Source organism: Schistocerca piceifrons, chromosome 3, assembly GCF_021461385.2.
Source record: "Schistocerca piceifrons isolate TAMUIC-IGC-003096 chromosome 3, iqSchPice1.1, whole genome shotgun sequence".
In the NCBI taxonomy this organism is placed as follows: Eukaryota; Metazoa; Arthropoda; class Insecta; order Orthoptera; family Acrididae; genus Schistocerca; species Schistocerca piceifrons.
Window position 1 is genome coordinate 169,771,238 of NC_060140.1, and position 27,739 is coordinate 169,798,976.

The 27,739-nt window shown below is 40.9% G+C and overlaps 1 protein-coding gene across 2 annotated transcripts in view; it reads right to left on the reverse strand.

The window, feature by feature from the left end:
• Positions 1 to 27,739, reverse strand: part of LOC124789693 (phosphoacetylglucosamine mutase) — a 149,434-nt gene that overhangs the window by 65,927 nt on the left and 55,768 nt on the right. For both annotated transcript variants that reach the window (XM_047257135.1, XM_047257136.1), the window contains 2 exons: positions 16,205 to 16,334; positions 16,014 to 16,109 (listed from right to left, as the gene is read on the reverse strand). In XM_047257135.1, coding sequence (XP_047113091.1) covers positions 16,014 to 16,109; positions 16,205 to 16,334 — 226 coding nt within the window. The remainder of the gene's footprint in view (positions 1 to 16,013; positions 16,110 to 16,204; positions 16,335 to 27,739) is intronic.

The window sequence follows — 27,739 nt, forward strand, 5'->3', positions numbered from 1 at the left end:
CCTTACACAGCCCCTATTCCCAATTCCTTACCTCATGGCTTATATCCCTGTAGTACACCTAGATGCAAGACCTGACCCATACATCCTCCCACCACCACCTATGCCAGTCCACTCACCAACATCACCTATCCCATCAAAGGCAGGGCTACCTGTGAAACAAGTCATGTGGTCTACAAGCTAAGTTGCAACCACTGTGCTGAATTCATTCTATGTATGCATGACAACCAACAAGCTGTCAGCATGAATGGCTACAAACACACTGGCCAAAAAACAAGTGGACCACCCTGTTACTGAACACACTGCCAAACAGGATGTCCTTCATTTCAGTGACTGCTTCACAGCCTGTGCCATATGGATCCTTCCCACCAACACCAGCTTTTCTGAATTGCGCAGGTGGGAACTTCCCTGCAATACATCCTATGTTCCCGTAACCCTCCAGGCCTCAAGCTTCGTTAGTCATTGTCTTCACCAATCCAGCCCCTTCCCTATTCCCATTACAGCACTACACAGCCGTCATTCCACCACAACACCCAGTCTTTTTATTTCTCTCCTTTTCTGCTACTCCCCCACCCCCTCCTTACCTCTCTCCTGCTCACCGCCTAACCTGCAGCACATCACTGTCCGCCACCCCCACCATACTATCCCTCCCCCTGCCCACCCCAGCCTCCTCCTTACCCCCACCCAGTCACCACTGCCATCATGCACTGGTACTGCTGCCCACAGTGTGGTTTCAGTTGCCTGAGACTGCAGACATGTGTGTGAGTTACGTTTGCATGAGTGTGTGTGAAAGCTTTAATTGTGGAAGTCTCTTTGTTGTGCCTATCTGCGACTCAGCATCTCTGCAATATGGTGAGTAGCAAAGTTCCTTCTCATAATATTGTAACAACAGTGTACTGCTTGACACAGTCATGTCAATGGAATATCTATGCATAGCATTGCAAAGCAATATAAAATACAACAAACACCTAAGGTGGTAGTAGGGAAAGTATATGGTAGGCTTTAGTGAAGTGGGACAATTCTACAAAAGTATAACCCATCTATAAGGGAAAACAAGTATAGAACACAACAACAACCTATTCTTGACTATTGTTTCACTTTTTGGGATCCCAAATAGGTCAGATCAGAACAACTGAGAGGCAGAGTGCTATATTTGTTACCGGTAGGTTTGATCAACATGCAATTATTACAGAACTTGTTATACACTATTGAAAAAATGTAGTGAATTGACAATTGCAACAACTGCTGAACAATTTTACCTTCACCAACGTACATCTCACATAAGAACCATGAAGATGCGATAACAGAAATTAGAGCTTGTATAGAAGCATATAGTCAGTCGTTTTTTGCTTGCTCCCTTTGTGCGCAGAACTAGCAAGGGGATCACTAGTGGTGGTACAAGGTACCCTCGACCATGTACCATATGGTGGCTTGTGGAGTATGTACACAGAAGCAGACCCCTGAGATATGGTGTCTACAAGAATTGAATCCATAATGACTTCCATCACATGCCACGAGCAATCATCCCGCATCACAGAGATGCTTATAAGGGAAACTTCCCTCTGCACACTCCTCAGATTTGGTGGTAAAATAGGCCAGTGGATAGCCCGTCATAAACTGAACACATATCAAGCACGAAAACAGAAAAAAGGTGTACTGAAATGTGAAGAGAAGGAGCAAAGTAGAAACAGTAAAGGGCCCAAGCTCAAGATGCGCAACATTGAGTCAATTGCTACAACCAGGGTATCATGGTTGTGTCGCAGTGTTAGACTGCAAAGCAGGAGATCCACATTCAGATCTTCCTCATGGCCTATTTTTGCCCCCATAAAATTGGCAACTGTCATACAACACATTTTTTATGGAATATGAGTCATATGGTAGGAATGTATTATCATAAATGTGACAAATAGTGGCAATAAGGCATGATGCCAAATAGACCTCTCACAGAAATGAAAAACAACAAACAAATGAATTTGAACTGCCACAACAAAGGAATTCAAGAGTTAAAACTTATAAAATGGAATGCAAGAGTCGTAACATGTGGTACTTGTGTAGAATAAATAGGAGGTACATATGAAACTTCCTGACGGATTAAAGCTGTGTGCCGGACTGAGACTCAAACTCAGGACACTGGCCCTTTGCAGGCAAGTGCTCTACCGGCTGAGCTACCCAAGCACGACTCTTGACCCATCCTGACAGCTTTAATTCTACCAGTACCTCCTCTCCTACCTTCCAAACTTCACGTAAGCTCTCCTGCGAAACTTGCAGAACAAGCACTCCTGGAAGAAAGGAGGGCAGGTGTCCAGAGTTCGAGTCTTGGTCCAGCACACAGTTTTAATCTGCCAGGAAGTTTCATATCAGTGCACATTCCGATGCAGCATGAAAATTTCATTCTGGAAACATCCACCAGGTTGTGACCAAACCATGTCTCCACAATATCCTTTCTTCCAGGAGTGCTAGTTCTGCAAGTTTTGCAGGACAGCTTCTGTGAAATCTGGAAGGTAGGAGATGAGGTACTGGCGGAATTAAAGCTGTGAGGATGGGCGAGTCATGCTTGAGTAGCTCGGTCAGTAGAGCGCTTGCCTGCAAAGTGTGGGGCCCCCAAGTTCGGGTCTCGATCCAGCACACAATTTTAATCTGCCAGGAAGTTTCATATCAGCGCACATTCTGCTGCAAAGGGAAAATTTCATTCAGGAAGTACACATGTCTGGAGGTACTTTCCTTACACCTCACTGTTGCATATCTAGAGCTTCGACTGTTTGCTGTTTCTATTTTGCTTCTTTTTTCACAGTTCAGTACACTTTCTTCATGTTTTCATGTTTGATCTGTGTTCAGTTTTTGACTGTCTATCCACTGGGACATCTTACCACTAAGTCTGAGGGGAGGTGCAATGGGAAGGTTCCCTAGTTAGAACTCTGGTCCCCACAATACCTATGTTGTCAGACAAAGGTAGCTTCACCAAAGAACTCTGCCACTTGCGGCAAATTTTCAAAAATAACTCTCAACAGTTGATGATGCCTGCCCTCCAAAGCAAATTAACACCACCTGTTGTAGGACAGATACCAATGAAGAAGCAGTCAGAACTACATACCTTCTATACATCCACATCATTTCCGAGAAGATTTGGAGAGTACTTCAACAGTACAATTTCCAACTAAGAGATATTCTAAGTTGTGCAAAAGACAGTCCAGGGCTCCAGAATTTGGCTGTATACCCTATACTAGACCAAATACAGCATGTTATATGTTGGACAAAGATGTGAAGAATAAAAGTGTCACACCTGATTCAAGCTGGTGACTAAATCATCTATCATCAAACACTACCTCACCAGTGAGCATGGAATGAAGTTTGAAGGTACCAGTATATTGTGCAGGCAACAAATGTATCAGTTGGTTTATTAAAAGAGGCAATCAAGATTAGAGTGGCAGATAGACATTAACTTAACTGTGGGATCCAGCATTCAGTTTGCATTGGAAAACACCTCAATGCATACTCACTCACTCACTCACTCACTCACTCACTCTCTACATCTACATCTACATCTACATCCATACTCCACAAGCCACCTGACAGTGTGTGGCGGAGGGTACCTTGAGTACCTCTATCAGTTCTCCCTTCTATTCCAGCCTCCTATTGTTCATGGAAAGACGGATTGTCGGTATGCCTCTGTGTGGGCTCTAATCTCTCTGATTTTATCCTCATGGTCTCTTCGCGACATGTACATAGGAGGGAGAAATATACTGCTTGACTCCTCGGTGAAGGTATGTTCTCAAAACTTCAACAAAAGCCCGTACCGAGCTACTGAGCGTCTCTCCTGCAGAGCCTTCCACTGGAGTTTATCTATCATCTCCGTAACACTTGCGATTACTAAATGATCCTGTAACGAAGCGCGCTGCTCTCCGTTGGATCTTCTCTATCTCTTCTGTCAACCATATCTGGTACGGATCCCACACTGGTGAGCAGTATTCAAGCAGTGGGCGAACAAGTGTGCTGTAACCTACTTCCTTTGTTTTCAGATTGCATTTCTTTAGGATTCTTCCAATGAATCTCAGTCTGGCATCTGCTTTACCAACAATCAACTTTATATGATCATTCCATTTTAAATCACTCCTAATGCCTACTCCCAGATAATTTATGGAATTAACTGCTTCCAGTTGCTGACCTGCTATATTGTAGCTAAGTGATAAGGGATATTTCTGTCTATGTATTCGCAGCACATTACACTTGTCTACATTGAGATTCAATTGCCATTCCCTGCACCATGCGTCAATTCGCTTCGGATCCTCCTGTCCTCCGGCATTTCAGTACAATTTTCCATTGTTACAACCTCTTGATATACCACAGCATCATCTGCAAAAAGCCTCGGTGAACTTCCAATGTTATCCACAAAGTCATTTATGTATATTGTGAATAGCAATGGTCCTATGACACTCCCCTGTGGCACACCTGAAATCACTCTTACTTCGGAAGACTTCTCTTCATTGAGAATGACATGCTGTGTTCTGTTATCTAGGAACTCTTCAATCCAATCACACAATTGGTCTGATAGTCCATATGCTCTTACTTTGTTCATTAAATGACTGTGAGGAACTGTATCGAACAGCTTGCGGAAGTCAAGAAACACCACATCTACCTGGGAACCTGCGTCTAATGGCCCTCTGAGTCTCGTGGACAAATAGCGTGAGCTGGGTTTCACACGAACGTCTTTTTCGAAACCCATGCTGCATGAGTAGATTTCTAGTCTCCAGAAAAGTCATTATACTCGAACATCATACGTGTTCCAAAATTCTACAACTGATCAACGTTAGAGATATATATATATATATTCTGCACATCTGTTCGATATCCCTTCTTGAAAACGGGGATGACCTGTGCCCTTTTCCAATCCTTTGGAACGCTATGCGTGCTCTCTCTCTCTTTCTCTCTCTCTCTACCCCCCCCCCCCCCTCGACCCCCTCTCCTTATAGGTAAATGCCTCTTATGATGCTTTTTGGCATTACCTTAAGCATTTTACTTATTTAACACGTTACAAAGCATTTATGTTAGATTGAACTTCTGCTGATATATTTATTGGTTGAAAATGGCACTGAGAAAAAAATCACAGAGGTTTTGCACACCATGTATCATTCACAGTTTGGTTGCAGTCCAAACAGCAGGCAGCAAAATCTGCACTCAAGGGCTGATATAGATGACTGAGAAAGTTGTCAAAATATTGTGTAAAGAGGAAATTATAACTCGGCAGCAAATCCAAAATTCATCAGTTTTGTTGAGAAAGCCTATAGCAGCATAGGCTTAGAAAAGATTGTGACCTGATGTTCAGACCCTGATTTCCACACAATAGCCACCAAAAAACAATCCTACGGCTTTGTAAAGTCTGACAACACGAAGAGATTGAAATGGGATATGAGTCATGGTCGATATAAGGCATTGTGGCATACTGATATTCATAACAATTACAAAAATGATTTTGCACACCATGACATAAGTTCTTCACTTTTCAGAGTTTGTAAGCTAATATTACGGCTCCTGATGTCAACAGTAACAATTTTCACATTAAGCCACATATTTGAAGTGAAAAATTTGTTACTTACTCGAAAAGCAGTCCAGTCTCCTTGACATCATGAGGGCATTTTAACAATGTGCTCCACATCTTGAACTTTTGGTATAATCTGTAGTTCTTAGCTTCATATGTCAAGAAATTGGAGGGGGGGGGGGGGGGGGGGGGCATTCCAGACAGAAACAAGCAGTTAGCATTAACGTACTTGCTCATCTGAGAAGTTGCAAGGCAAAAAAATTCAATCATTAATATGTAAGGTGAAGCCATCTTTTCAGTTTATCATCAGCTAGCACACACCAAAAACTTTATATTCCGCAAAACTTCAATAATATCTCCACTGCCCACTCTTTTACACAAGTGGCTTTCTAATCAATTTTGGCTACTCATACCAAATGAGCCTACTGCAGTGACCCTGGTGTATTATGGCTGCCACAAATAGTTTTCTTTGTTTACATGTCAGTGCCAAAATTACCATCTTCCATGCAGTTTGGCACCTGAATAGCAAAAGTGTACTTATAAGAGCCCATCCTTCTTTAAAAAGTTGAAATAAAATATCAGCATAAAGAAATGAGCGATGATGACAGAGAACAGGGCAAAAAGGTTCTGACTTTTCACATAAATTACTTATTACTTTCGCAGTTATGAACTCTAATAGTTAACAACACAAAAGAACACTATAGTACAACTCACACCTTCTCCATGAACATAGTTTCTCCATAAACACAAAAAAAACCTCCATTGCCAAACAATGGACAATCAGGATGGAATAATGACAATATTACGAAAACGACAGTTGCTATTCACTGCATAGCAGACATGTTGAGTTGCAAGTTGCAGACAGGCACAACAAAAAGACTGCGAAGGGGAGGGAGAGCGATATCAGGGTAGGGGTGAGGGACAGTAAAGTGCTGCTTGTGGGAGCATACAGGGACGAGGTGGGGAGAGGGTAGGACAGCTAGGTGCATTTGGGAGGTTAGACAGAGGATGGAGGGGGAGGGGGGGGGGGTTTGTCAAGGCAGTGGAAAAAGGAGAGAAGTAAAAAGACTGTGGATGCATTGGTGGAATGGAGGGCTGTGTAGTGCTGGTGTGGGAACTAGGAAGGGGATAGGTGGGTAAAGGTCAATGACTAATGAAGGTTTAGGCCACTAGGTTATGGAACATAGGATACATTGAACGGAGAGTTCCCACCTGCGCAGTTCAGAGAGGCTGGGTAGGATCTAGATGCAATGGGATGTGAAGTAGTCACTGAAATGAAGGATTTTGTGTTGGGCAGTATGCTCAGCAATTGAGTGTCCAGCTGATTCTCAGCCACAGTTTTTCAGTGCCCATTAATGTGGGCAGAAAGCTTGTAGATTGTCATGACCAAGCAAAACGCAGACAAATGGTTGCAGCTAAATTTGTAGATCATATGACTGGTTTCACAGGTAGTTCTGACTTTGATGGGATAGGTAGTGCTTGTGACTGGATTAGAGTAGGTTATCATGGGAGGATGTATGGAACAGGTCTTGCACCTGTGTCTATTACAGGGACATAAGCCAAGAGGTAAGCTGCACTTTACCAGCTTTGTCTGACAGTTTTTTTGTTGTGCCTATCTGCAACTCAGCATCTACTCTATATGATGAATAGCAACTATCCTTTTCACAATATTATCAAAAGCTACACTGTGATTTTCATCTCTGCTGCATCATTTGTCTCAAATGTAGGAAAAGCATTCAATCATCCATTTAAATCCCATATTAATAACCAAAGCAAAATAAATAATGGATGGTCTTGACATAGGGATGAGAATTGAAAGAACAGGAAACGTGTTTTAAAAATATTTAAAAACATCATTTGTTGGCTCAAGAAAATGTGTGTGTGTGTGTGTGTGTGTGTGTGTGTGTGTGTGTGTGTGTGTGCGGGAGGGGGGGGGGAGGGGGGGGGCGAGAATGAGTACACAAACATAACAAGCAATATTTAGAACATTTAGAACAGAGCACATATCACCTGCAACTTCATCGTTTGTGTATTGTTTTCTTTTGAAGTATCATGACTAAAACTAGTTTTCTCCTTCAATAGAGCTTATTTTCTCATTATTGAAACAATTTTCATTAACAATGTTTTTCACCTGTTGATGTACTTATTTATGCACAGTGTAGATTTTTCCTTGGGCTGATAGCAGGAAATTTAAAGGGGGGAGGAACTACATCTCATGGTGGAAACTCTTTTTTGTTGTAAGATCAGTGTCCAGTGGGAAACTCAGCCAGGCAAGTACTAAAGATGTTAAAAAAGTTCTAGATACTCACAAAAGTAAAGTGAAAAATAATGTTAGTATATTTCATCAAAATATTGGGGGACTGAAGAATAAAATTGATGAGCTTCTGCTGTGTTTAGAAGATATAGAAACTGAGAATGTAATAGATGTACTATGCCTGTCTGAGCATCACATTGTCACTGATGTGCAAAAGGTTAGCATCAATGGGTACAAATTAGCTGCACATGTAAGTAGAGATAATATGATGAGAGAAGGAGTTGCCACATGTGTCAAAAGCTTCCACAGTGTAAAAAATTTAGAAACTAAAAAATTTTGTGTAGAGCAACATATGGAAGCATGTGCCACTGAACTAAAACTAAATGATGGCACTTTCATAATTGTAACAGTGTGTAGGTCCCCCTCAGGGAATTTCCAGCTATTTCTAGAAAACTTGGATGCTCTGTTGTGCTATCTGTCAGACAGGGGGGAAGCAAATTATCATTTGTGGGGATTTCAATGTTGATTCCCTGAAAGAGTGTAATAGGAAGTAGTATTGCTCAGCTCTTTCAATTTGAGCTCCGTCATTGATTTTCCTACTCGGATAACAAAGAACAGCAGGACATCGATAGATAACTTTTTACAGACCAAAATAAGTTTAAGGACATAATTGTTTATCATGTTGAGAATGGTCTTTCAGATAATGGTGCACAGCTAGTTACAGTACATGACATAGCTCCATGCAGTATATCAAATCAGAATTTCAAAGCAGTGCGTTCAATTAACAATATAAATATTGCAAACTTTAGGGAAAGCCTACAGCAGCTAGACTGGGATGAAGTGTATAAGGAACCCGATGCAAACTTGAAATATAACTTATTTCATGATACATTTTTAAGGGTATTTGAAAATTGTTTTCCCAAGAAAATAGTTAAACATAATTCCAAGAAAATATATAAAAAACCTTGGCTAACTAAATGAATAAGAATATCTCAAAACCGTAAAAGAGAACTGTATCTAACAGCAACAGGGAGTACTGACCCCGAAATTGTTCAATATTATAAAAACTATTGTGCGGTACTAAGAAAAGTTATTAAAAAGTCCAGAAGCATGTGTATCATGTCTGAGATCAGTAACTCTGATAATAAAATTAAAGCAATTTGGAATATTATTGAAAGGGAAACAAGGCAACCAAGAGCACAGGAAGACTTTAGTGTCATAAAACTGAATGACAAGTGTACTAACAAACAATCAGAAATTGAAAATATTTTCAATAATCATTTTTTAAATGTTGTGGAGAAAATAGGATCTAGATCTTCACTAGAAGAGGCAAGGCTACTAATAGAAGAGGCCATACCTGTGCAGTTTGAAACAACTGTCTTTCCACCAACCTCTCCCTCTGAAATCAGTAAAATAATAAACTCACTGAAAAGTAAAAGCTCTTACGGAATTGATGGCATTTCCAGCATGGTACTTAAAGCTTGTTCCCGACAGATAAGTAGGATTCTCAGCCACGTATGAAATAGCTCTTTGGAGCAGGGTGTTTTCCCCGATAAGACTGAAATATGCCATTGTAAAACCATTGCATAAAAAGGGGGATACGTTGGATGTCAACAACTACCGCCCAATCTCTCTTCTGACAGCTCCATCAAAAATTTTTGAGAAAGTAATGTATTCAAGAGTAGCCTCCCATATTTGTAAAAATAAAGTACTAACAAAATGTCAGTTTGGTTTTCAGAAAAGCTTTTCAACAGAAAATGCTATATACACTTTCACTGATCAAATATTAAATGCTCCGAATAAGCGGACATCACCCATTGGTATTTTTTGTGATCTCTCAAAGGCCTTTGATTGTGTAAATCATGGAATTCTTTTAGATAAGCTAAATCATTATGGTTTGAGGGGGGCAGTGCACAAATGGTTTAATTCATACTTAACTGGAAGAATGCAGAAAGTTTAAGTAAGTGGTTCATGTAATGTTAAAACAACAGCTGATTCCTCAAACTGGGGGGCTATCAAGTACGGGGTCCCACAGGGTTCGGTCTTAGGTCCTTTACTGTTCTTGATATACATTAATGACTTACCATTCCACAATGATGAAGATGCAAAGTTAGTTCTTTTTGCTGATGATACAAGTATAGTAATAACATCCAAAAACCAAGAACTAAGTGATGTAATTGTAAATGATGTTCTTCAAAAAATTATTAAGTGGTTCTCAGCAAACGGACTCTCTTTAAATGTTGATAAAACACAGTATATACAGTTCCGTACAGTAAATGGCACAACTCCAGTAATAAATATAGACTTTGAACTAAAGTCTGTAGCTAAGGTCGAATTTTCAAAATTTTTAGGTGTGTCCACTGATGAGAGGTTAAACTGGAAGCAAAACATTGATGGTCTGCTGAAACGTCTGAGTTCAGCTACGTATGCTATTAGGGTTATTGCAAATTTTGGTGACAAGAATCTCAGTAAATTAGCTTACTATGCCTACTTTCATTCACTGCTTTCGTATGGCATCATATTCTGGGTTAATTCATCGTTAAGTAGAAAAGTATTCATTGCTCATAAATGTGTAATCAGAATAATTGCTGGAGCCCATCCACGGTCATCCTGCAGACATCTAATAAGGATCTAGGGATCCTCACAGTAACCTCACAGTATATATATTCACTTATGAAATTTGTTGTTAATAATCCAACCCAGTTCAAAAGTAATAGCAGTGTACATAGCTATAACACCAGGAGAAAGGATGATCTTCACTATGCAGGGTTAAATCTGACTTTGGCACAGAAAGGGGTAAATTACGCTGCCACAAAAGTCTTTGGTCACCTACCAAACAGCATCAAAAGCCTGACAGATAGCCAACCAACATTTAAAAATAAATTAAAAGAATTTCTAGATGACAACTCCTTCTACTCATTGGCTGAATTTTTAGATATAAATTAAGGGAAAAAAAACTTAAACATTAGTGTCATGCGATATTTTCTGTAATGTAATATTTTGTACAGACATCTTTTATTAACCCGACATGTTCCACATCATTATGAAGTGTCGTATTCATGGTCTATGGAACAAGTATTAATCTAATCTAATCTCTAATCTATTGAAAAATCTACAGCCCAGTCAACAAAGACCAAAAATGCTCAAATACGCAAGAAACAGATCATGTAGTTACGAATTTTTGCTAAGGGGTACGAGGAAGTGCCATGGATAACATACTAAAAATCCTGACCAATGCAGAGTGAGCATGAAAGTGGGGGGCATTTAAAGGTCACTTTTTTAGGCAGTTTTTTTTTTTTTTTTTTTTTTTTTTTTTTTTTAATAATTTGAAAACCGTGGCTCATAGTGAAAATGTCTCCCAGTACAAACGTGAACTACATTAATTTTTCTACAAAAAAGCCCTATTCTCTCTAGGATTAATAGTTCACACATTGCAGGGGATGAAAAAATAGAATTTTAATGATATAAAGGTAATGTTTATTGTTGTATGAAGTGGATTAAGAAAAAAATATTAAATGTGTGCACACATCTGAGTATAGTAGAATAGTATTAAGAGTTAAATTGTGTTCTGGGAATGTGGTGGGCTGGAGGGTGAGGGGTGCGGGGAGACACATAATGGAAGGTAGGTCACTGAATTGTGATCACGCATTTTCCTCCTTCATAGGTCAGCAAACTGAGGACTAAGCAGGCGAGCCCCACGCCTACCTCACTAAAGCACAACAAGCTACTACACGGTGTACCTCAAAGTCATGCTGACCCTTCCACAGCGCACCTTGTAGAGTCACTGGCGATGCAGTGTGCAGACATGCGTGGGAGGTTGTGCATTTTTTACAGTGTATTAAGGGGCTCCGGAAAGGCTCAAAATCATGAAAAGTTCAATTTTTACTTTTTTGCGTTTTCTGAATCTGCAGACTATTACCTTTTAATAGATATATAATTTATTCAATTCCGAAGACTACAACTATTTTTAAATTTTTTTTGAAATGTGTTCTACATGGGCGTGACCCACTGTGGCGCTGTTAAACTCCTGTCAAATAGTGTTATTATTAACGTCCGTGTTCATCAGGTACATTTTAGTGATGTGAGATAAAGTATGTGTCGTGGCTAACCTGTGATGGTTCAATATATATCGCTGGTGTGATTGTCGATTGTTTCATGTTTATTTACTCTGTCGTTATCTCGAAAATATTCGTAATTAATTCTGTTTCTTGAGTCTCTGTTTTGTTGAAGTATAATAATGAGTAAAAGTAAAGTTATTAGAAATCCTCTGAAGGCTTTTAGGAAAAGGAGAAGTGTTGGAAAGCCAAAGGTATGTGTTATTACTGTAAACAATAAAGACGATAACCAAGTGAGTGAACCTAACCTCTCAAGTACACCTGCCCATAGCAGTCAAAGTGGGAAAGAAAATACTTCACAGAAGAAGCTTGGTTCAATGAGTGAAAACTATGAATGTTTTATGGGCGAATCGGATGTGAATGAAATATTTGATATGTCGGTTCTCAAAGGAATTATTTCAAACTCTGTAAGATGCATTCATTGTAGTGAAGTTGGTCTGGAACTCTCCATAATAAAGCACGTAGGACTTGCTAGTGAAATACAACTGAAATGTGATAAGTGTTCATACATGACCACCTTTTGGAACAGTGTTGCAGTAACTGCAACTGAAAACAATGGTAGCAAAATCTACGAACACAACAACGAGCGATGCTTGCTTTAGACAAGGAACGCCTTCGGGCTGCAGACAGGGCTGTAAAGAGTCTAGAAATACAAGCAAGAGTAAACAGGAGGAGGAACAAGAGGAAGCTGGAGGAGGAGTTTGCAGAGGATGAAGATAATCCATCCTATGGACCTGGAATGCACTAAAAAGTTAATCCAATCTTTGTCGCTCGATTCCCAAAACTTTTATTTTCTCATACTAATTACCTGTTTTCTAAGGATCTTCCAAACATATTTGTTTCAAACTTTCAGTAAAAGTTACACAGTACCTTCTGCATAATTTAACACAGCCTTTTTCCAAAAAACTGTATATTTTTGAATATATAAATAAAGAATTGCAAAAAAATGTTGTGAATTTTCATTACAATTGAAAAAAAAAATCATCTTTAATAACTGAACTAAAATTTTGTAAAATCCCTGTGTTAAGTTGTAGCCCATATTCCAATAAATAATCTGTAAAAAGTTCAACTTCCTACCTCAAATACTTTGTGAGGAAAGATGTAATTTATAAGCGTTATTTTAACATTGCAAGTATAGGGTGTTCCGGAGCCCCTTAACACTACATGGAATACAGTTATGAGTTACTAATAACATTAACGCAAGAAACGCATATTGACCGATTCTACATAAATCTCTGTAGACATTGCTAGAAACAAAATTGATTCTCAGTCATTCTGTATGGCAGCCTGTTCCAGAAAAGGCAACTTTCCCTACCAAGAGTGCTGCTCACTTTTCAGTTTATAGACAAACTATAACTCCCCATCATTTCTTGTCCAATTTGCTTATGTAAGTAGACAAAATAACTTCATGAAGTAATTTTCAGTTTACTAAGTGAGTACTTACTTGCAGTTGTTAAGTGATCTTTTATGTAAAACACATGCCTACAAACAATTGCCAAGATGTGTTTAATTTTTAAGTGACCTCCGTACTGTTGATTAGAAAGAGACTGAACTGGTAAATCTGGCACCTTGTTACTGTCATTGACAGCATATTGTGGAGCCATGTAATTGTGTTGTAATCAATTGGTGGCAAATTAATGAATGACCAGGAAAATACTGCACTTTTATCACAAATAACTGTGTTACTGGTAGAGGGAATAAATCAATACTATTCACGAATCGCTGGCACCTGTACAGTAGGCTGCACTGAGATGAGCCACTTACCACACATACCCAATAAGTCTTGCAAGGTGGGTGTAAATATGCCAAATGGAATGGAACTGATTATGTTCAAGTCTAAAACAGCAATCAGCTGTAATGCTCTGGTTGACTTATGCTGCAATATCTTATAAATTCAATCACACCTAGGTGACCTACTTCTGTTGCAAAGGAAGTAGCAGAAGGAAATAATTTAGGCCTCTGGGCCTTTCCAGACATAGGGAGAGGTGAGGCTAGGGTGACACATTTTATACCCCTCACACTTTGAAAAGTATTTCACCCATTGAAAGTTGAGACAATGAAATCGAAATTCTCAAATACATACTGACAGCGTGTTACACTTGGGGGCAGACGCTTCTGTGTGGCGGACAGTCGACAGCTCCAGCTATTGAGCTTTTATGTATAAAAACTCACTTAACAGCTGCAAGCAAGCACTCACTCAATAAACTGAAAATAACTCCATGGTATGAACGGGATCTCATTGAAGCTGTTTTTCTACTCACATAAGAGACCGGGACAAGAAATTATGGGGTGGGAGGGGGGTAGTGGGGAGGGGGGGGAGAGGGGGGTGTTAGTCTGTCTGTAAACTGAATAGCTGACAGCACTTGTGGTGGAGTACAGTTGCCTTTCACAAAAGAATGCTGCAGCTGCCATACAGGATGACTAAGAATCAATTTCTGCTGTTGCAATGTATAACGGCACATGGAGATTTACAGTGAAACTGTTCACATCCATTTACAGCATTAGTTATTATTAGTAACTCATGTACGTAATCCATGTAGTGTTAACACACTTTGTGGAAAATAAACATCACTGGGCTGTCCTCACACTGCATCGCCATTGTTCATAAGGCGTGCTGTGGAAGGGTCAGCATAACATTGTGAAACACCCTGTATTTGCTTCTTGTGATGTAGTGGGGTAGAGAAGGCAGGGACTAACCTGCTCATTCTTTAGTTTGCAGAGGGACATGCATAGCCACAATCCGATGACATGAAATCCTCATTAGCATAGCTATGGTAAGAAACAGAAAATATACTACAGAAATAAAAGGCAGTAAAAACAGTTTCAATCACTTACATCACTACAGCATTAAAAAAAAAAAATTTTATGGAGATGTGAGGAGTGGAGTACATCAATAAAGCTTAGTCTAATGGCTATGAGATGTTTATGAAACGGCTAGATGGGAATGATAGGTTCATTGTTTGTGACAGGTACTCTGAGGTGGGACTACGACTTAAGGAGCAAGACAGCTTCACAAGATGCTGTTGGCAATGTTGTTCCAGCTGTTGGATGGCAACAGTCTCTGCCAAAGATATGGTGCGCTAGAAATTTCTGTCGCAGAGTAAAACAATTTTGCAAGAATTGCAGAGATAGTTACATACTTATGGTCTAAGCTTTGATAGTGTGATTATGTTGGACCAGTTACTGAAACGAGAAACTCATGGAATCAGAAAAGGTGAAGATCCTAATGAACGAATGGTTGATGGGGAGAAATATAGATTTTAATGGAAAGTTCTTTAGGAAGTACTTCAAGTATGGAACAATTTCAGTAAAGGTGTATGGAGCTGTATTCTCACCAGGATGAAGCCAAGTTTTCTGAAATGTCAGAAGTAGAATATGTAGCTGAGACAACTTTTCAAGACTACTGCTTACAAACCTTACCACTACAACTGAATTCTGGAAATCCAACATGACCTCCAGCAATCTAAAAATAATGTCACTCTGGCTGCTTGTGTGCAGCTCTCTCTCTCTCTCTCTCTCTCTCTCTCTCTCTCTCTCTCTCTCTCTCTCTCTCTCTCTGTGTGTGTGTGTGTGTGTGTGTGTGTGTGTGTGTGTGTGTGTGTGTGTGTTTTGTGTGTGTGAGAGAGAGAGACAGAGAGAGAGAGAGAGAGAGAGAGAGAGAGAGAGAGAGAGAATAATTAAACTAGAGACTGTGGAGACTCAAAAAACCAGTAATGTCTCTGTGCTGTTACATGTTTCTTTGCATCAAAAATCCATCAGCTACAAGTTAGAAGTTGACTTGCCTCTTTATTGTTTAAATACTTCTTGTAATTGGAGTTGCAACTGCCTTATAAATTGATATATTTGTGCAATGTAATTTGTTGCTAAATTACAAACATATTTTACAAAAGCACAAATTTAAAAACAGAGATGTTTAACTTCACTGTGGACACTATGGTGCTTAAGTATTGTATGACAACAAAGATTGTCAGTTATGAATGCTGTTGGCTATTTGTCAACAGCTTTCTAACAAATGGTAACAGAAAGCTAGGCAGCACCGAGAGAGAGTAAAGGTATGTGGATAGTATTTCCAACATTCTCTATATTGGTTCATGGGTTTTTTTAATTTTTTTACCTGGTATCCATTCCGATGAAAACAGAAGCAGCTGCATCAGTATTTATCTTCTCATTTTTCACTATCTCCAAAAGACATTCTTCTAAATTATCATCACTGAAACATAGGGAATGCACCTTACTTATGCTTACTTTGGTGAATACTAAGAAAAATAACAAAATTCTGGAAGATTGAACAAACATTGATTTTACCTAACATTGGCAAGGTCTGTAGCAATTTTTTCCCAGTGCTGAACAAGCATTTCTCCAAGAGGATCAACAATTTTCACACCATTGTCTTCCACTGGATTATGTGAAGCTGTCACCATTGCACCAATGGTTGCTATTAAACAGAAAAAAATATACTTCATACGAGTATCTGAGTGTTTCCTAAGCAAAATAGGCATATTCAAACTAAAATGAATTTTCATCCTTAAGAGAAAATTTGTTGATAAAAACAAACAAACTGAAAACTCAAATCATGACAGAATCAAATATTCTCTGTAACGGCACCTATTAGAATAAGTATTTTAGTGCGAAAGCACCTTTTACATTTTTTCAATTATTAAAGATGAATTTGCTACAATGAAAATCAAGAAATTAACATGAATTTCTTCAAAAAAAGAATATTCACACATCACTATCCAATAATCTTCTTTATATCAACTGTAACATGGAGCAGATGATGCTAGGTAACACCTCAGAGACAGAAATTGCAAGTCTAATCTCTCTCTTTTCTGGTATCATTCAAATTTTCCTTAACAGCACATGACAGGCATTTTTCTGTCCTAAAATTAGCAATTATAATAGGAACCCATGGCACTGTGTCTACATTTGTGAAATATGTGCCACACCTGGCAACAGAATGAACCAAGGAATTTGGTCTGTGTGTCACACAGACCATTAACCAAATAAAACATTATTCCATAAGCTTTCAGGATTGCAGCCAAATGCCTTTGATTTCTTGTCACAATGTATCAGCTACAACCAGGTAGCTGTCTTTCTATCAGTTTTAAAATTGGAGATTCCTTGTATATACTGATAAAAACTGGCAGGTTGTGCATGGGCAAAGATTTGTGCTGCTTTACTGCCATTTGTTGAATTTAGAGCCCTCTGTTCACTATGTAACAGGCAGTCAAATGATAACGGGACGGATGGATAACAAGTAACCAAACTGTTTATTATTTCAAAAGTAATTGTGGTAATCGTTAATACATTTATCCCTCTGTGAGACAAAATGGTCAATGCCTTCATGCAAAAATGTTTGTGGTGGCCTACAGAACCATGATTGTTCCCAGGTGTGCACTTCCTTGTCTGAAGTAAACTGATGGTCACAAACTTATTTCTTCAGGACTCCAAAAACATGGAAATCGTATAGGGATGGACGGGTACTGTATGGAGAGTGTGTAAGTGCTTCCCAGCAAAACTTCAGTAGTATAGCTGAAACATCCTTGACAACATGCTGGTGGGCATAATTCTGCAACAGAATGATGCCGTCCATCAACATTCTTGGGTGTTTGTTGGTGCACTTCAATTTTTGAAAGTGTACACATACCACAGTATGTTCATTGTGGTGCTACATTCCAGAAAATCAATGAGCTGCGGGCCATTGCAGTCAAAGCAAGAGGTCATCATGACTTTTCCAGAGCTGGCATGACTTATTTTCACTACAACTGCAAAAGCTTCACTGGGGAACCCTTACACATCCTCCATACAGTCCCAATTTCTCCTCATGTGATTCCCTTATTTTTTTAAGTCCTAGAGATAGACATTCCTGGCTGTTGATTTGCTTCAGACAAAGAGGAGCACACCCGCATACAATAATGATTCTGCAGACAGCCAAAAACATTTTTCCATGAAAGCACTGACTGTCTTGTCTCACAGTTGGATAAATGTATTAACAGTTATAACACTTACTTTTGAAATAATAAAGACTACTTACCTTTTTTCATCTGCCTTTTATTTGACAACCCTTATACACTGAAGCGCCAAAGAAACTGGAAATGGCATAAATATTCAAATACAGAGATATGTAAATGCACAGAATACGGTGCTGCAGTTCGCAATGCCTGTATAAGACAACAAGTGTCTGGCGCTGTTACAATGACAGGTTATCAAAATTTAAGTGAGTCTGAACTTGGCGTTACAGTCAGCGCACGAGTGGTGGGACACAGCATCTCCGAGGTAGTGATGAAGTGCAGATTTTCCCAAACCATCTTTTGACAAGCAAACCGTGAATATCAGGAATCCAGTAAAACATCCAATCTCAGACATCTCTGCAGCCGGGAAAAGATCCTGCAAGAATGGGACCAATGATGACTGAGGAGAATCGTTCGATGTGACACAAGTGTGACAAATTGCTGCAGATGTCGATGCTGGGGCACCATCGAGTGTCAGCGTGTGAACCATTCAACGAAACATCATTGACATGGGCTTTCGGAGCCAAAGGCCCACTCGTGTACCTTTGATGACTGCATGACACAAAGCTTTACGCCTCATCTGGGCCTGTTAACACCGACATTGAACTGTTGATGACTGGGAATATGTTGCCTTATCAGACGAGTCTCATTTAAAATTGTATCAAGTGGATGGACGTGTACAGGTATGGAGACAATCTCATGAATCCTGGCCACCCAGGATGTCAGCAGGGTCTATTCAAGTTGGTGCAGGCTCTGTAATGATGTGGGACACGTGCAGTTGGAGTGATACAGAACCCCTGATATGTCTAGATATGACTCTGACAGGTGACACATACATAAGCATCCTGTCTGATCACCTGCCTCCATTCATGGCCACTGTGCATTCTGAGGGACATGGGCAATTTCAGCAGGACAATGTGACACTTCATACATCCAGAATTGCTACAGAGCGGCTCCAAGAACACACTTCCGAGTTTAAGCACTTATGCTGGCCATCAAATTCCCCAGACATGGACATTATTGAGCATATCTGGGATTCCTTGCAATGTTCTGTTCAGAAGAGATCTCCACTGCTCATACTCTTACAGATTAATGGATAGCACTGCAGAATTCATGGTGTCAATTCCCTCCAGCACTACTTCAGACATTAGTTGAGTCTATACCATTTTGTGTTGCAGCATTTTTGCGTGCTCGCAGGGGCCCTACACAGTACTTTAGGCAGGTGTACCAGTTTCATTGGCTCTTCAGTGCAGCTCTAAGTGAGGTACACAGGCTCATGTGTAACACTGTTACTGCATTCACACAGTCTGCCATATTGCAGGCCCACTTACCTAAAATTCAGAGATCAAACTGATAAAATTAATTTTCACTGTACATGCATTAGATATAAAATTTGTCTCTGTGAAGAAATTAAAGACATTATGAAACTGTAACAAATTTTACATAATTTAAATTCAATCTGTGAGACTTTCCGATTTAAGATGCAAGTGGAAAAAGATGGCTTTCAGTCATCTTAGTCAGAAAGTAGATGGATCATTAGGGCACTGCATCATAAGCCCACACATGGGGACTTATATTTGTGGGTGTCTAGCTGCCACCGTCCTTCACAAACTCCGGGCATCCTTTGATTGCTAGTGCACTGGGTACATATCTCTGATACTGACAGCCTTGTAAAGGGATTGGGACACCTACAGTCTGCATTCACAAAAAATGGATGCTCTCCACATCAGATTTGCAATTTTAATGAGAAGTGAACTTGACAAGTCACAAGATAAACAGGATAAGGTGGTGTTCAAACCAGGGGTATTGTTCTGATATTTGGGCAACATTTAATCTAAATTAGGCAGAATCCTTTCAAATATATATATGTATTGTGTCTGCCCTCTGATATGGTACACAGTGACATACACAGAGGGTGCTACATGCCCAGCAGTCTTCAGCATGTGCCACATAGTCACAATCGGTCATCACGTACAAGGCGCACCTAACAGGAACAACATTATGCTTCCAACACATGACTTGCAAACAGAAAGACAATTTAGGAGAAAATACGAGCAGCCCTCTTACATTGCTGCTGCTGACGGTGTCATTTACTGTCTCATAAAGTCATCAGATGATCAAAACCAATTGCCAAATGATTTAGACACAATATTTGTGTAGTGTAAATTGACTCTAAATAATGAAAAGTATGAAATCATCCACATGAGTACTAAAGGAATCTTCTAACCTTGATAACGTCCACAAATCTAGAGACTGTGATTTAAATTAAATACTTAGGGATTACAGTTACGAGCAACTTAAATTGGAACACTCACGCAGATAATGCTGTGGGGAAAGTTAAGCAAAGACTGTGATTTACAGGCATAACACTTAGAAGATGCAACAGTTATACTAAAGTGACTGCCTACATTATGCTCATGCATTCTCTTCAGGAGCATTTCTGCACGGTGTGGGATCTAAACCCACATAGGGAGAAATAATCATTGTAATCAAATAAGAGATATCAGAGCCTACATGGAAAGATGTAAGAGTCTTTTTCCAGTGCAGTGTTCAAGTGTCAAATGGCAGAGAAACAGCTTGAAGGTGGTTCGATGAACCCTCTACCAGCCACTTAATTGTGAACTGCAAAGTAGTCATGTAGATGTTTATGTAGACAGATCCATCTGCTGATAGTTATGCCTGATGCCAGAGAAAGTGCTGACACAAAGGACTACTTCCCTCACCTGCCATATAGTTCACAGATGAATATACTTGTACTGAGTGCAGATTTAACTGTGCACACTTCACTTGGATAGTTGTAGTTATCACACTAGTTCCATCAGCAGTTATCAATGAGTCATCAGCAGTTGTCAACAAGTATTATTACACTACCACATTCGTCATCAGGTTTTGCACTTTTTAAGTCTATACTGATGTACAATTAGATTAGTTAGTTAGTGTTCATTAAGTTATGTTAGACCAGTGTTCACAACTTTTACATGCCTTCTCATCAAACAAGAGTTTGTATTATGTACATTATTTTAATAAATGGTTGTTAACTATCACTTTGTGTCAATATTATTTTTGTTGTAGTCATAGCCTTGTGACAAGACAGCTGCAGTGTGTAAGCATACACATCAATACAGAAACAACTTTCTGTGGTGTGGGGTTCACTTCCTGCTGTCTTCATGATATGTGCCAAACTTATTTGGTGAATACAACTTTTTGCAACCCCACTGTGATGCATAAGTTTGAAATTTGCCTCAAAGGTGCCTACAGCCTCCCTCTGTAACAGTGATAAAGCGTGGCACCCTGTGATGTCACCCTCGGGCTTGGCGAAGCTTCAAACAATGAAGAAGAGGTCACATCTTAGAAGTTCATGTGAGGTTAAAGAGGGTTAAAGAAGACAAACTGACACCAAATTTCACCACAATTATGCCCAGTGCCATGATGGAGGTATCGAACAACAAGAAGGTTGTCACACCCCCTCTTATCCTCATCTTACCCCTTCTTTTGATGCCTCTGAGTTGAAATTGTGGTTTTATTATGGGTTGCCAGGGAAAACATTTCATACACAACATTGCTCAGAATCGACAAGGAAGCCCTCAGGTGGCATAATGGGCATCAATGAAACCACCTCTTCTCTTAAGACGTTGATTCCTACAAAATTCGCACTGGAAAATGACGGTTCACAATGTGACGAGCAACAGGACGACGTTCTTCACAATATCAACACTGCTGACACCTCTGTCCTCCCACAGATGATCCAACCCTACTCTAAGGACATTGTGGTACTGCAACCCCACTGAAGCTGCTCCGACACCTTTGGAGTATATTGTGACTGTTATGTTTTCCTCTGGTGTACAGGATGGAACCACTAGGAACTGTTCAACACCATTTGACGAAATCTGAATGTTGATTTCGAGCAGCAAAGGGTGTTCATGATTTTCCAGCCTTCCTGTGTCATGTCCTCCAGTGGCAAAAACATGGATTGATGGGGGAAGGGGAGGTTGCGATATTGACATGTATGTGAATAAAATGGAAAGGGGTACCTTTAAGGCGCCCCCCCCCCCCCCCCACCTCCACCCTGTTTGGGAATATCTTTGGTGCCACCAACACACATTTGTTGAGCACATTAAAAATATACCTGTCAGAAACTTCGACACCCATTCAGCAGAGTGGTGACTCATGGCTGCTCTAGTGCCTCAGGGCACGCAACCCCTTCGACACTCTTTAGGTGGGGTTGTTGATTCTGTATCTGAAATGTTTTCCGCAGCCACCCATAAGAAAACTGCATGATTTCAACTCTGGGTATCACAGCTCTGACCTCCATTGCAGAGACTTCAAAATGAGGGGAGAAATGTGAGTTACAGGGGTGTGACAACTCCCCTTTCATGTAATACACCCACGATGACACTGGGCAGAATTGTGGTGAAATTTGGTGCCAGTGTGAAATCATTAACCCACCTTACATCTCACATGAATTTCTAAGCTATGGCTTTTTTTTCACATGTCAACACCTTTCTGCTTGAAGCATCTTCGAACCAGAGGAGGAAGTTACAGGTGCCATGCTTTTTCACCATTGCTGAGGAACGTTGCAGGCACATCTGAGTCAAATTTCAAACTTATGCTTTGCAACTGGAGACAATTACAGTGTTTCGAAAAAGTGATTTTTTTTTCCACAGTGTATATATTAAAATAATTTCCCAGTCACTTACAAAGATCTGAGCTCTTCTCAACTTGGTAAAGTATGATCCAAATTTGTAGAACGCTGCAGTCTACATGTCAGTGTAAAAAGGTTACACTAGCCAGAGCACATGTACATTACATGAAAGGAGCATGGGATATGATCGCCACACTTGTCGTTTACAGCACAGTAGGACAGACAGCCATAGCTGAGGATTATCATCTCCATGTGACATTGCATCAATCCTTCTGGGATTCAGTTATTTGATCTACGGAAATAGATTTGGCTTATTAACCATAATGGTAGCTTGCAGATGGATACAATATGGGAGCTGATGATCTCTTCAATTTTGCTACAATGACAGAATTTTACACTTAATAGAACATACAGCGACAATTAATTTTATCAATTTGACCACTGAATTTTAACTCCATTGGTTTTCAGTTTGGCGGAGAACATGCACGCAGTACCACTGTTATGCATGCCCCTCAGATCTCAAATGGAGCAATATGTGACAGATGGAATTAATATTGGCAAGAGCAGTCACGCAACCCACACCTACTCATAAGTGCCACAGTGCCAATTTTTGGTATAAATTTAGTAATGTGCACCAAGACTCCCCATTTGTAAAACTCACTTGAGAATGGCTGCTCAGATTGTGGCAAGGATTTGATGCCACCAGGCTGCAATCCAAAAACCTCATCAAATACTTAATACAATGGGAAAATTTCAAGATGGGCAATTGAAATACTATTGTGGTTCCTAAAATGGTAAGCTGACAGACTAATAACAACAACAAAAACATTGTAGTGTATAATATCTCACACTACTGCTAGATGATCAATTAGACCAAGGGTCACCTGTTACGTGTTCCACAAAAATGCTGTTAAAACTTGATACACCATCAAGGCACATCATTATATACAACACCTATGTTTTTGGTCCCCTGGCTGTATGATTGCTCTCATTGGCTGCCATAATCTCTCATACTTACCATCTAAATCACTGATCTAGAATAAAACCAATTCTGGCACTAATGGAATTGTGGTGTCACCGCCAGACACCACACTTGCTAGGTGGTAGCCTTTAAATCGGCCGCAGTCCGTTAGTATACGGCGGACCCACGTGTCGCCACTGTCAGTGATAGCAGACCGAGCGCCACCACACGGCAGATCTAGAGAGACGTACTAGCACTCGCCCCAGTTGTACAGCCGACGTTCATAGCAATGGTTCACTGACAACTACGCTCTCATTTGCCGAGACGATAGTTAGCATAGCCTTCAGCTACATTTGCTACGACCTAAAAAGGCGCCGTATTCAATTGATAATTAATATTGTGAAGCATGTATCATCAAGAGCGATGTTCTACAAATGTGGATTCAAGTTAAGTATTACAGCAACTGCGTCCATTTTCTAAGTTCTCATTTCCTTTTAACTGTTCCAGACCTCCTGCCAATCTGCGTGAGCTTAATGCATGCCTTTCGGCTTCCTCTCGTTGTGACTTGGCTGTCGTGCTAAGTCACAACATATTTGGCGACGAGTAAAAAAAGGGTCTTGTTCTTTATACTTGCTTAAATTTCATTGTGTCATGGCTTCGCCACAATCTCCAGATGTACTGTCCGAATTTTATCGCTTGCAGAATCAGCAGATGCAGGCCTTATTGGATGCCCTTGGACAGCTCGTCCAGGGTCAACGTGCAATGCAAAACGATGCGGCAGCCACCGCTTCACTGCTACCGCAGCCACAACACGCAGTTGCACCACCTTTTCGTCATTTTGATGCAGCACTGGAAAGCTGGACGGAGTGGTCACGCCAATTTGGATTCCATCTCGCCGCCTACAGAATTCAAGGTAATGAGCGGCAGCCTCACTTATTATCATGTGTCGGCGTCCAGACGTACCGTGTGATAGTGAAATTGTTTCCCCGACGCGACGTAGCAACTCAGTCCTACGAAGAAATTTTGTCTGCATTAGATGCATATTTCAAGGAATCAGTCAATGTAGTTGCAAAAAGGTATACGTTCTTTCGTACAAAACGTACGGCCGGTCAAACTAATCGGGAGTGGGTTGCCACTTTGCAAGGCCTTACAAGGGATTGTGCTTTTGAGTGTGAATGTGGACTCCCTTATTCAGATACTATGGTGCGTGATGCAATTGCACAGAACGTTTCTGATGTTTGTATACGGGAGCAAATTTTGAAACTAGTCAATCCCTCCCTTCAACAAGTGATGGACATATTGGATAGGCAAGACACACTTGACTTTGCTCAGGAATCATTTGCAACTTCGCCAGCCGTGTGTCACGTTAACCGGCCCGCCGGGCGACCTGCACGGAACAGTAAACAGCCCTCACGCTCGTCCGCGCAGCCACGTGTGCCGCGTAAGCAGGGAAATGCAGTGAAATCATGCCCGCGGTGTGCTGCTAGACATTCGCGTGAGAATTGCCCGTCACGCCGAGCTATTTGCTTTTTCTGTAATAAAAAAGGACATGTTCAGAGTGCTTGCCAGAAAAAGCTCAGATCGGACACCAACAACCATTCCAGGCCCTTTGCTTCGCGCCGGAATCGAACCAAGAATGCTCAGGCTCGTGAACCTACGCCCATGGATATTCATGTAGTTCAATCCACTCCGCCCAGTGCCACTCTCTCTAAAAGTGACTGTGTTTGTCCCACAAATAGTGTGCGTCGACATCGACGGAAATCATGTCAAGTCACAAGCGATTCTGTACCAGTGTCTGTTCACGTTGCACGAGACAGTCGCTCTTGTCGTCAGCAGGACAATAAACTTTTGTGGATTTGGTCATACATGGCAACGTGATACCATTCCAGCTCAATACAGGAGCTGCAGTTTCATTGATCAATAAAGACACGTACAAACAACTGGGCACACCTCCGTTGCGTGCCGCAAATGTTAAGCTAACTACATATTCAGGTCAGAACATCCCTGTATTAGGACAGTGCAGCCTTCTTGCAACATACAAGGGACAAACAAAACTTGTGTCATTTTATGTACTTCGTTCTTCTTCTGCAGTGAACTTGTCTGGTTTAGATTTATTTCAGTTGTTTAACTTGTCTATAGTCAATCAGGTCCCATCAGTGAACCAGACTGTGCCTTCCGCCAGTGTTTCTCGTCTATGTGAAGAATTTGCAGACATTTTTGCACCGGGCCTTGGTTGCGCTAAGAACTATAAAGCACATTTGGAACTGAAAGTAAATGCGCAACCGAAATTTTTCAGAGCGCGCAATGTTCCTCACGCATTGCGTGATGAGGTCGCAAGAACATTAAATGATTTGAAATCATAAGGTGTGATTGAACGTGTGCAGGCTTCTCTCTGGGCATCACCCTTAGTAATTTTGCCGAAACCTTCCGGAAAATTGAGACTTTGAGCGGACTTCAAAGCTACAGTGAATCCACAACTAGTGATTGCAACTTTTCCTTTACCCCGCCCGAAAGATCTTTTTGACAAACTGTGCCCGGGTAAATATTTTTCGAAATTGGACCTCGCAGATGCATACTTGCAACTACCAGTGGACGACGAATCCCAGCGCGTCTTGGTGGTTAACACGCATCTTGGTTTGTACCGATTCAAAAGACTGCCATTCGGGTGTGCATCCGCCCCCGCATTGTTTCAGCAATATCTACAAACTGTTTGTGCCTCGGTCCCTACTGCAGCAAACTATCTGGACGATATTGTGATCTCCGAACAGACGGAAGAAGAACATTTAGCCAATCTCAGGACATTATTTCAGGTCTTGCGACAAAATGGTCTTCGCTTGCAGAAGGACAAATGTGTGTTTTTTGCTCATGACCTACCATATCTGGGTCATGTACTCAATGCCCAAGGCATACATCCTAGTCCAGAGCACCTCAGTGCCATACAAGACTTGCCTTCGCCGCAGAATTTGAAGCAGCTACAGAGTGTGCTGGGTAAAATTAATTATTACGACCGATATATTCCCCATGCCTCTTCCATGTCAGCTCCGCTTCATCGCTTACGCCGTAAAGGTATTCCGTTCGTCTGGACGACGGAATGCGAACGCGCCTTTCGCCAGTTGAAATCGGCGTTGCTTTCAAATACTTGCCTTATGCCTTTCGATCCCCAGAAACCCCTTTTGTTGATGGTAGATGCATCGGATTTCGGGATCGGTGCTGTGCTTGCGCACAAAGATGGATCGCATGATCGCCCTATTGCCTTTGCGTCCAAATTGCTCTCGTCTGCGCAAAGAAATTATTCACAGATGGAGAAAGAAGCTTTGGCTCTCGTATTTGGTGTTACTAAGTTTCATGATTTCTTGTATGGTCGTCACTTTACCATCATCACACACCACAAACCTTTGATATCGCTTTTTCATCCGACCAAGCCTGTACCTCCACGTACAGCGCAGAAATTCATTCACTGGTCTATTTTCCTCTCACAGTACCGTTACGATATCTTGTATCGGTCCACTGCTAAGCACGGAAACGCCGATGCATTGTCCCGTTTGCCTGTTGCTGAGGATAGAGCATTCGATTCTTCCGAACTTGCTTGCATGTTCATTGATGCGGAAACCGATGACGTGGTCGAATCGTTTCCAATTGATTTTCATTGTATAGCTACAGCCACAGCTGCTGACCCTGTCCTTGCTACCGTTTTGCGTTTTGTTGCTACGCAATGGCCCTTGTCAAAGTCACGGATAGAGGATCCGCTGGTTCGCCGATTTTTTGCTCACAAGGAGAGACTTTTTGTTCGACGTGGTGTTTTGCTGTTGCGTTCTGATAATGGTCAGTCCAGGGTCGTGGTCCCACGTTCTTTACAGTCCTCTGTCTTACGGCTTCTCCGCCAAGGACATTGGGGTATAGTGCGAACGAAACAACTTGCTCGTCAGCACTGTACTTGGTTTGGAATCGATGCTGCGATTACGGAAATGTGCTCTTCTTGTATGGCGTGTGCCTAACAACAATCCGCGCCACCGCGGAAATTCTTTGCATGGCCGAAAGCCACTTCCCCTTGGCAACGCTTACACATCGATTTTGCTGGTCCATTCTGGAATGCTCGATGGTTGGTTGTAGTCGATTCCTTCAGTAATTTTCCTTTTGTTGTCCGGATGTCTTCCACGACGTCATCTGCCACCATCCAAGCGTTATCCGCTATCTTTTGTATTGAAGGTCTTCCACAGACTATTGTT